This window comes from Pezoporus flaviventris, unplaced genomic scaffold, assembly GCF_033815535.1.
Source record: "Pezoporus flaviventris isolate CSIRO_AGI_PZ_B2104156 unplaced genomic scaffold, CSIRO_AGI_Pfla_v1 ptg000025l, whole genome shotgun sequence".
NCBI lineage: Eukaryota > Metazoa > Chordata > Aves > Psittaciformes > Psittacidae > Pezoporus > Pezoporus flaviventris.
Window position 1 is genome coordinate 21729981 of NW_026892573.1, and position 12979 is coordinate 21742959.

The 12979-nt window shown below is 40.4% G+C and overlaps 1 protein-coding gene across 1 annotated transcript; it reads left to right on the top strand.

Annotated features, from left to right (window-relative positions):
* Nucleotides 1-458: 458 nt before the first annotated feature.
* Nucleotides 459-5361, top strand: MMP7 (matrix metallopeptidase 7). The gene is made up of 6 exons (XM_061457811.1): nucleotides 459-790; nucleotides 1313-1536; nucleotides 1643-1791; nucleotides 3430-3555; nucleotides 4087-4248; nucleotides 4799-5361. Exons 1-6 carry the CDS (start codon nucleotides 683-685, stop codon nucleotides 4819-4821), a joined length of 792 nt encoding a protein of 263 aa, XP_061313795.1. The 5' UTR covers nucleotides 459-682; the 3' UTR covers nucleotides 4822-5361.
* The last annotated feature ends 7618 nt before the right edge of the window (nucleotides 5362-12979 follow it).

Sequence of the window (12979 nt, forward strand, 5' to 3'; positions counted from 1 at the left end):
TGAAAGGCCAGCTCATTTGGGAAGAAAGGGACAAAGGCTTCCCATGGCTTCCTGTTTCTAGAGGGCATATTTAAAGAGCTCTCTTCTTAACTATGTAAAACCAGCAGAAACCTCTTTAACGTCACTGAACTGGATTTCCTGCAGCATAGGATAACTCACAAGAGAATTTTGATTAGAAAAAAATACCTGAAGAGTGTTGTGCATGCTTCCTAGGAAATACCAGTAGTTTCAGTGAGTGCCCTTATGCATCGCATCTCTGACTCTGCATCAATTAATACAGGCAGGCTGTCTGGCCAACAGGCTGTTACAGAATGACTTTGTATATAAGGAACTTGGAAGAAGCCAGTGATTATACAGTAACTGCATTGATGAAGTTACAGAAAGTGAATTTCCCTATGACCTTGTGGTTTCACTGCTGGAATAATATGAAAAGATTGAGCCAAAGATGTCTTCGAGCTGTGACATGATATCAACAGGGAAGTCAAAGAAAAGATTTGTTTAACATGCTTTCATTTACTTCTTAGAATAGTGATGACATACCATTAACACCACCAAAAAGTGAGTCACATGTAACTGCCTCTTCGAGCTATCAGGATCTATATAAGCAATTTAGCTGTGGTCTTGGGAGACAGAAAGTCAAACCCTTTCTGCTATAGCAAGGCTCCTTGGCAAGCTGGGCACTATGCAATATGTCCTACTCTGTGCTGCCATCCTCCTACCTGAGAGTCTTGCTTTTCCAGCACAACTTCAATCAGAATCACAGAGCAACACAGACTTTGATAATGTAAAGGTATGTTATTAGGGGGGCAATGTAACTGTATTGTGAATAATCTGATTTTTTATTCAGCTTCTACATTCCTTTCCTGTCTGTTTATATTATCTTCTTAAGTTACCACAATAGTTTTTGCAGAGATGACATGAAACAATTTAAACTTATTGACTAGATTAGACATCCCCCCCCAGTCTAACTTACAAAAGAGATCAAGTTCCAACTGGTAAAGGGGAGCATGTCATTTTTAAAACATTTCTAAAGTATTTATGTAGACTATGTTGGAAGGCAGAGGATTTGAATGCTCAGTAAATTGTGTTTACTTAAAAAGATTGCTTCCTTACAGTGTTTCACTACTATTACAATTCTTTTTACATATACTAATCTATACTACGGGGAGAACAGCATTTTGTAAACTGAAATGTAACAAAAAAAATCTAAAACTAACCATGATGACAAAACAATTCAACCAAATGTAAAATGCAATTACCAAAAAGTCCACCGATATACATATTGATTTTTATTTTCCTTTTCTTCTTTCAGGCATATCTTGATAAATTCTTTCCACTTCTCACAAAAACACAAAACCAAAGTTTAGAAGACAGGATTAAAGAAATGCAGAGGTTTTTCCACCTGACTGTAACTGGAAAATTAAATGCAGAAACAGTAGAAACAATTAAACAGCCCAGATGTGGAATCCCTGATATAGCGGATTACAAAACATTTCCTGGAAGTCCAAGGTGGAACAAGAGACATTTGACTTACAAGTTAGTGATGTTTCAGGTTTTAAGGGGAAAGGGGTTGCTTTGTATTTAACTATGTGGGTTTCCTTCACAACATAAGTGACATTAATCTCTTTCCTTTTTCTGCCAGGATTGTCAATTATACTCCTGATCTACCCCAAAAGAAAGTGGATGATGCAATTAGAAGGGCTCTCATGGTATGGAGTGATGTGACTCCCCTGCGGTTCCAAAGAGTATACAACAGGCAAGCAGACATTGTGATTGCATTTGCACGTCGAGGTGAGAATACCTGTCATTTTTAAGATGCATTGGTCCACATTTAACTCTAAGTATTTTTATGGCCACAGCTTTAAGAAAGAAAAAAGAGTTTCAAATTATTCCAAAGTCTGCATGAAATTTATCTTCTCTTCATCTAGCCACTACATTTATAAATTGTGATTCATCTTTTATCCCTATGAAACCATTAAAAAATCCTGTCAGAGTTAAAGCTGTGAAATGGAGGGAGAATTCAGGTCCATGAGAAGACACCTAAATTTAGGTGTTCAAGTCTCTGTGTGCCTTGACAAATAGTGCAAACTAATTGGAACAGAGCTGTAAAGCAAATCAGCTGGTCCTGAAGATGCAGCCTCCACAGGCTGGATTCAGGCGGGTTTACTTTGGTCCAGATCTAGTCTGGTTCCCTGGACTAAACAGTCTTTGGCAGCTGCGGTGCATGAAGTTTTGCCACAGAGAGTATCTTCTGGTTGATTTTCTCCTAGAAGGAATTCCATTGTTGAACTGCAGGATTACAGCAAGGTGCAAGTCAAAACATGGCAAATACAGATGATCAGTAGAGGCACTTCAGAAGTTCACCTGGGATCCAGACTAGTACATGAATGTAGCCATGCCTTTCACTTGAGCCTGTCACCTAAACTGACTCAACTTAGTCATACTAAATGCCTACTTTAAGATTACCTGACTTGTTCTCTAGAGCCATTGACAGCATTTACTAGGTCTCTTACTAGGATTGTGAGTGAAGATCAGACACGTAGCTTACAAATAGATTACTGCATATAAACACCAAAATGTCAAAAACTCATGCTTCACTGATGGGAAGCATATTATGTTTCCATTAAGAGTCAACTAATGAGCCAAAGTGAAAAAAGATCCTGCAAGCTGGAATGGGTTTTAATTCTTTGTCATACACTACAACTAAGTGTCTTCTCCTGTGCTAGCCCTGTCTCAAGGACCGTCCACATGGTCGGGGGGAAAGGACACAGAATGGCATTTGAGTCCCCAGATACCCCTCGATCAACTCGGAGGCTCACCAAGGGGTACAGGGAAATTTTCACAGCTGGTACAAATATGCCATCCTGTCAGCGCTTGCACTTGAGGCAGGAAACCGTACCATTCCACATGCACTGTGAGAGAAGCAGGTAATAGACCATACCCCAAGGCTGGGGTAAATGAACTTAACTCCTCAGGAACATGGTTATTTATCCAAAATCACTGTCTTCCACTAAAATCAGTACAAGTGAGAAAGTCTACAATTAATGTTGCTTGGTACTTTCCAACATTAGAAGCCATTTGGGTGCTTATAATGTTGTCAAGCATTAAGTATTTATTCTGAAATAATCCCTGATTGCTGCCTTAGAACCACATTTCTGACAAAAGCTCAGAAAAATATTCAGGTCTTTCTGAAACTTTGCAAGTTTACAGTCTGAATTATCAAATATAAGTTTTGAACTTAAGTCATGAACTTGAAGAGTATTTCCTAATCCTTGCTCCTCAATTTTACCACCTTGCTGCTATCAAAGGACTTTTTATAAGGACTGACAATCAACAAAATTAGCACAAGCAAGCAATGTGCTTCAGTTTTCTGAATTTAAACATTACAGTTGATGTAATCTGATTACATGTTGTTCTTGTCAAATGCAGAGCACGGTGATGGATATCCTTTTGATGGAAGAGGTAACACACTAGCTCATGCATTTGCACCTGGAGAAGGGCTTGGTGGAGATGCTCATTTTGATGATGACGAAATATGGTCAGAGTCCAATCAAGGTAAAACCTACATGTGTGTATGAAGGGGAAAGACAAACATTGTACATCTTGGAAGAACACAGCCATAGAAAACGCCTTCCATAACACTTCATGTTTTGGTACCATTTCAGTGCCAACATTTCTGTTCTTTTCAATTACCTTTCTAAGTACTTCTACTTCGTTATCATTAGGAGTTACATAATGCCTTCCCTCCATATATTAAATCACTTTTCACAGGCTGAACAGGGACTATGAGCCTCTGCTCTGTACTTACATTATGAAAAGGTAGAATGATTTGCTTGTAGAAATAAGGTTGTTCAAAACCGGAGTTGAAAAGAGACTCAAGGTCTCTATATGCATATGCAAGGGATCAATAATGTCTTTATTTAAATATTACAGTTGTACAACAAAGTTTAGTAATAACCAATGAAAACTTCAATGTTTCATTCCAAGGGAATGAAAGATATAAATTCTCCTGCTACTTCGATTCTTTGTACGCTAAAAAGAAATTGCATACCTTTAACAGAACTTTTCTATGCTTCTATGCTGCAGAAGTTAATTTGTTCCTTGTTGCTGCTCATGAATTCGGCCATTCTTTGGGACTTGCTCATTCAAATGTCCGTGAAGCTCTGATGTACCCTATCTACTCATATGTGAACCCAGCAACCTTCAGGCTTTCAGAGGATGATAGGCGAGGAATTCAGAGGTTATACGGTAAATTCATTATGAGATTTGATTTTCAAGATAAAATTTACTGGGTTACAGGTTTCATTACTCTCCCTAATTGCAAGGGCCTTGTCGTATTACCAAAAAGAGAGAAGGGGAACAGATTTGGAAAAAACATTCCTGTATACTCCATCCACTATGCTCCTTCTGCAGAATGTCCCCACTACAACCAAGAGGTGATGAAGCAGTAGCGCAGCATTCTGGCACACTGTCTTTCTGCACAACTACATATTGCCAAACAAATCTGTGCACTGTGCTCTACAAACAACTTGTTTCAGTGAGTGGGACTACTGACAGGGAAATGTGAGATACTGTGTCACTTACAAAGCCAAGGGACAGTTCAGTGAAGGCAGAAACTACTCAGCAGTAGAAGTGGAGCGTAACCAGAACTGACCACACAGGGTAAACTTTGCCAGGTTTGTTTTTCTTTAGGCACCACCTTCTTGAGGGCATGCTAGAGGGATACTAGGATTAAAACACAATTGTCTGCATTATCCATTTTCAGCACACTCTCTTGTTTTGTGCTTCTTTCCCACAGGGAAAAAGTCATCAAACTCTTGAAGAAAATGCTTCAAAAAGACCAAAGAATTCACATCTGGCTGCTTTGATGTTCCAATTCAATTTTAATTCTGGTTGGCGTTCTAAAACTACTTTAATCCTCTAGCTAATTAAAGTAGTAAATTCCTGAACTGCACTTTTTCTCCCTGAATTTTTATATTGATTTATAGTGCACTTTATACAATTAAAAAAGCCCTGAACTTGTATACTCTGTTGTCTAATATTTGTTTTTTTTTCTCTTTTGGAATTTCAATAAGGGATTAAATAATTCCTGCCTGTGTGATAGGCAGAGAAAAAAATATCTTTCTAATCAGTTACTAGCGGTTTCTTCCACATGAAACTCACAGATGAAGTTGCTAGTGCTAAGTGGATATCATTCTCAGGGCACAGGTGTCTTGAGGTATGAGAAAAATAGGAAATCCCAGAATAGAGGGTCAGATCCCAGACTGCCTTAAAGACTATGAAGAATGGGACCAGCAAACTCCACATCCTGTGTGGATGCTCGACCAACTTGGGTCAACCTGCAGGACCCTGGAAAGACACAATGTTGACAGAAAGTACCTTGTTCTCATGACCAAAGTCCCCACAGGGAATACAGCATGAAACAGAGACACACCATGGTCTTCACTGAGGTCCTGTTCCACTTCCATTCACATACATGATCTCTGCTTTGAGAAAAACGGCTGCCGCTGTCATACCTCACCCAGTTTTCTAGATGTGAACCATGCAACATCTGCCTCCATCTAGTGGTAAAACTCGGCAAACTGCGCTGGCGCCACACACTGTGGTAAAATGCAGTTTACCTGTCCACAAGCCCACAGCAGTTACTGCTATACATCCCACCAGTAGGGTAAATTAGGGACAAGAGCAAATTTAGCAAGGGTGCTGCTGCCTCATCCATCTTCACTTTATTCTACTGCATTCTGTGTAAATTTCTACATGCTCTCTCTAGTACATATCTGAGGCCATCTAAATAGTAGGGAATCCTAGAAATGGAAGCATTTAATTATACAAAGAAAGCCAGGAAGAAAGTTATACTGGGCATAAAGACACTTTCCTCTATCTTTTAATTTATTCATTCCTCCAGTGCACAACATGCCAAAAATAGAAAATAGTAAAAAACTCTGAAGAAAGTGCATCAGGAATGAAGTAAGATGGCTGTTTTAACATTGCAAGGGTAGGCAAAGAGCAGGAGATAAAACATCTCAAGGTCGAAAATACACCTTTGTTTTGAGCTTCTAACTACAGTAAATTAAAAAAAAAAAAAAAGAAAAAAGACAGAAAAACTCTTTATTTTCTGTATCTTATTGTCTGAGATTAAAGAAATAAAAAAAAAAACACAGGACATGCCATGCTTTGGTTTGTTTTGCAGTGAGGCATTTGGTATTTCTGCACACAGTGTTAGCAGTGACATTCAGTGGAGTTTGTCTGATTTTACCACATGAGAATCCACTCCTGGTACTGTTCTATTTGTAAGCCTTCATTTCCAAAAGTGCAATCATGCTTTAGGAAATTCCTTTTATTTTATAACCTATGTACATAAATTTTATTTGGTTCTGGACAAATCCATGGGGAAAAAAAAAAATCCATTAAATGATTCCTCATGAATTCCTACTCATAGACTTTCTGACCCCAAAATAGCTAAAAGCTAATGTTATTCTTGGGAATTACTAATCCATGTTTCTTCTATTATATTCTTGTCTAGATGGTCCTTATGGGGGACCAAACACTGAGCTATGCAGATATTTTTTGATCCAGTATAGCCATCCGTATGTTTTACTTCCCCACACACACACACTTTCTACAGGATATATCCTTAAATCCAACCTGCTTTTCCAAGCTTTGCAATCTCCCCAAGTGCTCTCTTTTACACTTCTTTTACAAAGTTATTTTGCGAACTCTGCAGTATTTAAATACTGTCAATCTCCCTGCTTTCTGAATATTTCTGTTTTTTTTTCTCATTCACTTACAGTTCCATCCAGGGCCCTTGTTCCTTCTCAGATGGATAACAAAAACACGTATTTGCCTTTACTGGTTGCTGTTCCTAAGAGAAATGAGGGTACTGCCCTTGGCACCCTGATGCCTGTAATGCATTCAGCAGGGAAATCCCTGCCACTGGGCAGCTGAGCTCTCATCCCAGCTCCATGCAGGAACTTGGCTTTGCACAAAGGCTCCTGTTGTTTCAGCTTTTAATTCTATAATGGGGCTTAACTGCTACACACTCTACATGAGGGCCAGTGATACCTGGCATTAACAGGGAGTAAGATCTCTGGAGAATAAATTTAATTATATCAGCAGCAATTCCAACCTTAGCAATGTACATTAAAGCTGCCACAGATAAAAATATGTTATGGGGAAAGAGCTGAAAAATTATGAAGCAAGGCCTGCCACAGTACTGTCCTCTTAAAATGCTTTTGGTTTTCCCCCCTGGTTTTCTAAAATTATATTTTCAACAAAACCCACCTTGAACAGGATGTTCTTAATGCTATCATAATTATGTTTTCAGTTTCAGCCATGTCAATCTGAAGTAGCTCCATTGACGTCAATGGAATTATTTTGGATTTATCTATAAGAGTAAAAATGTTAGCAAAGGACTAGAGAGAATATTATCTGTTTTGATTATTGTTACAGTAGGAACAGTCACAAGCCAGGGAACTACAGATAATCACTGTTGGAAAAGACTGAGGAAAATTATTTGGGGGTGGAAACTGTGACTGTTTACTGTCCCCCCTAAAGTTCACAGGCAATAAAACAAGAAGCATAAAGAAAAGCAGCAGAGTGCTAAAGGGATAGAGGAAAATATGGAAGCCCATCCACATCAGAAAACCAGAAAACACTAGACGTCTTCAGCCTGGCCACATGAAGTGACTGGACAGAGACAAATACTGAGCATAGTGAGATGTTCATTATTTCTTGTAAGTCAAAAAAAGTAAAGTACTCCAAATTAACTTATGTAGGAGATTTTAAACAAGGGATGTATTTTTTTTTACACAGCAAATAACTGTTATGGAATTCATTAACACAGGATATTCACTGATAGTGGAGAGCCAAATTCACAAACAAAGGTTTAGATATATTTATGTAGCCTAACAGCTATGAGGGCATGGTGAAAAATAGTGGCTCACTGTCTTGCTGAATACCAAAAGAAGAGCCAACCCAAATTTATGCAGTTTTGCTAACATTACAGACCTTGCTATAGGCAAAAGGAAATACCTTGTCTGCAAAGTCAGGAATTGTTAACTTAGTTTAATCCAAGAATTACTATTATTCCAGAAGCAATCATTATAGGGGAAAGAAAAAGAAAAAAAAATGGATTGGGGGGATGGAGAGAAAAGAACAGTAATTAAGAAAAAGTCCCAACAAGGATGTAGCCAAAATTATTAGCACACTTCCTATTTTTTACCCCTTTCTCTCATGTTGTGCTTACCCTTCCCCAGCCCCTCTGCATCCTACAGTTCTTGGAATCTTCTGAGAGGAGTGTTTCAGTGAGTGCCCAGTGTCCTGAGTCCTTCCCAGGAGTTGATGATGTTGTTGATGGTTTCTCTCCCTTCATTCCAGAGCTCATCTTTTGTTCAGCTAAACAAAATAAACATTACTTTTAATAAGAATTCTAGTTTTCTACTCAATCTACTGATTCCTCTCCCATTCATCAATATCCTTTTTAACTTGTAGGCTCCAGAAACTGATATATTCCAGCAGTCATTTATAATGTCAAATAGGGGTGGGGAAAAAAAAAAAAACAACAGAAAACCCTCATCAATTCCTCCTGCTCCTTTCTCAAACATCCTTTTATATTTACATAAGGATTGCATTAAACATTTTAGTTCCTGCCTCACATTGGAAGATCATGTGCAACTAGTTATCTACCAAGACTTCTAAGTTCTTTTCAGAATCGTTGTCCCATCATACAGGGACACCATTCTGTCCTAAAGGCCATGCGAGGGGGAAAGGGAGTGGTACTACTATGGGCTTCCTCTAGACGGAGCTCTGCACTCAAAGCAGAGATACCTAGGCATGAAGTAAGGTGATGCTGAAAAAAACACTCAAAGCCCAGTTTGGGCATGAATTATAGAATACAGAACATCGCCAAAACCATTCTCCCATTCCATTAACTGCTGTTTGCGCAAAAATTCTGAAGATAAAACTGGAGTCCTCCAATGTTAAATATCTTTTATTTTTGATTACAGGACAGTGTCATGGTGGCACTCCTGATTACATATTACTTTTCCCAAATGGCTCTCTCTGAGTTCAACCATTACTCTGAAATCAATAAAGATAAAGAAAGAATTTATTCTTAAAAAAGAAGAAGAGCTTTGCAAAAGATCAAACACAATATTCTTGTCATTCGTTAATAGATGTGGAACCGGGAAGAGCCTGAATCAGCAATGTCCCATCTTCCTGAAGGGAAACAGCCAAATGATACCAAATGATTGAAATCACTAGAGGCAGGCTTCACACAACATAGTATAAATAAAGGCTGCATTTAAAGAATGCAACCAAGGGCACATTCTCTCTCTATTTGGTACTTTCAGCAGCAGTTAATCTCATCCTAATGCAGAGGTCCAGCAGAGATCAGAAAACAATGTCCATTTCTCACTGTTGGCTAGGAAGACTGACAGCAGCTATAAATTCATTCTAGCACATTCCAGTCAAACCTGTCATTATCTCGAATGCCCTGGCTCCATGTTGGGTGTCAAAAAGGACTGTTGTGATTTAACCCCAGAGGATTCCCAGGAATTTCTATCAGCAAATGACTTAAATGGAAAAAAAAATCAAATTAAGAGAAGATGGATGTACGGGTAACAATAGTGAGAAGTCCAAATATTTGGAAAAGCTTTCTTAAGGTACCAAGTGTTACTGACAGAAAACAGTTTCTGTGATATTGAATTTGCTCTCTTGAGTGCTGCAGCACATTTTTTTCAGTTTTGCCCTCACTGATCTATGAAAATGTGTTTTCCAGCTACATTACCACATCGTTATAGTATTGATCCATGTGTGTTAATACTGTGGTGCTTACTATGAGCACCTCAAATCAGCTTGCAGGTCAGAAACTGTTAATTCCCCAAAAGGTAACCCAATCAGAAAACAAAATGACCACCTGATTGAACTAATTCCAGTGTAAATACTTACTTTTACTACTAAGGTAGATTCTAGCAGAAAAAGAAGCAGAATCCTCTGGAATCTAAAACATTCACAAAAAGATTTTCTTTACTTTCTTCTTACATAGGGAGTTTGCAGTTTCAAAGTAACTACAGACATATTGCTAATCTTTGTTTAAAATATATTAATCATATTTATAATCTGGATATAGTATCTATTAAAGTGGTATTTGTTAAAGTGGATGAAAACATTTTAAGACCATTAATAGTGGCTGAGGTGTTGGTTGCCTTCCGGTACAGTGCTGAAGGGAAGTCATGGTTAGAGGTAAAACATCTGAAATTCTGGGATTCTCTCTCCTGTCAGTATATCTAGAAAAAAGCATACAACAGACACACCAAATGCATTTACTCGGACTTGTGAATTGTTGATAGCTTCTGTAAATTATGTTGCAGAGAAGGATTTCAAAAGCTAGGATACTTTCAGTTTCTGTTCTGCCCATTGACAGCTACCAAAAAAAATCTCAGCATGTATGAACCAGGGATTAGAGACAGGCATAAACGTGGACATCAAACATAAATAAAAACTCCAAACTCTCCTCACACACCCCTTATTGTAGGTGCAGAACATCCTGCAACTGTAGGGGTGGTTTATTCCACTCTATGCATAAGTCTGCAGTTCTCTATTTCCTCCTGAGATAGTGTGCCAAAAAGATATACGTTTGGGAGAACTGTAATTGAAGGAATAAATCACTAGGGTGCATCCAAGGACCTCAGTAAAGGACAGCATTTGGAATCAAGTACTAGAATCACTTTCCCTATTAGTCAGCTCTATTTCTTTTCAAACTCACAAGTCCACAGAAAACCACTCTTTTCCACTAAGCAATTTATTACTGATCAGGAGACCCAAATCCAATAAAGTCAGTGCACAGTATAACGTGGTTTTATTATCAAAACCTCATGCACACTGATATTCCACATGAAAAAAAAAAAAATCCCCCCCACAAAAAAAAACAAAACAAACCAAAAAACAAACAAACAAAAAAAAAACAACCAACAAAAAACAACAACATGTAAAGGAGTACTAATTGTTTTTTGGTAGGTATTTTTTTTTCATTCTGAGCATGTCAAGGGGATAGAATGCTGGTGGTGACTGTGTCACTGTGGATAGAAAGTTCGTGGTGGCCATTCCACAGGATCCGGTAGATCCAGGATGGGTATATAAAGGGCTATGTTACACTGGGGGAGGGAGGAGGGAAGAAAGAAAACCATAAAAAACTGTGAAAGAGCAAAAATATTTTATTATTTTCAGCATTTCCTGGTACAGGCATGAAGAAAATCCCTGTTCTGTGGGACAAGATCCTACTGTTTGTGTCCTGATCAGAGTGTAACTTGCATTCCTTCTTATGTGGTCATCACTAAGTTATAGGCAAAAATGGATATTGACTTCCATTCTAAATCTTATCTTCAGCGTCTGTTTTTTTCTGTGTTACACTCAGATCTGTAAGGGTTTAAGGAGTTAGGTACCAACTGCTTTGAGAAACCTCCATTTCTGTGTCCTGTTGTTCTAAATGCTTTGGGTCACAGGAGACTGCATTCTGTTCTCTTTCAGTCAAGGCTATACACATGAAACCGCAAAAAATAATGGAGATTCACCTAATCCGTATCCTTCAGCAACTCAAAGCGACAGAGGAATTCTAGCTGTTATATTTGGAATTAAAATATGTATTTAGTGCAATGAGAGATGCCCTTGTGTATCGCTCCTGCCTGATCTCAAGAGGCATGCATTTTTCCCAGGTCCCGTCTCCTGTCTGCCAGTTTCTTGTGTATCCGTGGGATGCTGGGATGTAAGACAGCCCAGGTGGCACTAGGCCAGGATGTCAAACACCTGAACTGCTCCTGGTGTTTAGACATCACATTTAGCTGCCTGCACCCTCATGCTGAGCTCCATCTTGCTCTGCCCCAGCCCTGACAGCAAGCAGGAGGCCCAGGGGAACAGGGGTGGAACAGGACAGTGAGGACCTGTGAGGTGACCACAGCCCCAGGTCAAGAGGCTGCGTCCCGGCACAGACAGGAGTGACAGCGAGCTCCCTGTGTTGGCTGTTTTCTGGTGGCCGTGTTCCAGTGGGTAGAATTTTGGTGTTGGCCATGTCCCAGGGGAGAGAATGTTGGTGACTGTATCCTAGGTGACGGAATGTTGGCGGTGGCCATCCCGTTCCACAGGGGTTGGTAGCCCAGGTTCCAGGACGGGCGCGTAAAGGGCTGCGGGGTGACAAGGGCCAGACCCGCCTGGAGGAGAGCAGGTGGGTGAGCCAGGGCTGAGGTGAGAGGGCAGGAGGAAGGCAGGGAGGGGAGGGCCGGGCTGCTGGGCCCGGGCAGGGAGGCAGCGGCTGCCCCATGGGCGGCAGATGGCGGCTGCTCCTCCTTTCACTTCCAGAGCCAGAAGCTCACACAAGGACGGGACCGGAAGAGGGCGCACTCCTGACCCCGGCCACACAGCCAGACACTCGCCTCCTGCTGCACGGACACAAAGTTAAGTCTTGGCGTGTGGCAGGGCCCTGCGCAGGGGTTGCGCGTGGTGAGCAGTGGCGGTTGCTCTGCAGTTCTCCTCTCTTCTGCAGCCACAGGCACGCAAGGGGACAGGATCGAACCTCGGCGTCCTCCGGTCCTCAGGCACTCTTGCAGAGAGACTTGCTACCTTCCACAGGGACTCTGACACAAAGGTAAGTCGCTGAGCCTGGCAGAGACCTGGGCGGGGGTTCCCCATGTGAACAGGGGTGGCTGAAGCCGTGGCTTCCCCATCTGCCATTTCACCTGCAAGCCCTGACAGGAAACAGACCAACAATGGAGCAACCCCTTAAGCACATAAACAAACCTCTACAGGGATTCTTCATGGGAAACTCTGATGGGAACCGCATAGTTTGTTCTCCTACCTTCCACAGATGCAGGCCCAGACAATCAAAACAAAACACCATGGGGCACTCCGGTGTTCAGCCACACAGATAGAGATTTCATTCCTTCTACAAAGGAAACTGACACAAAGTTAAGGTATCGAGCCTGCAGAG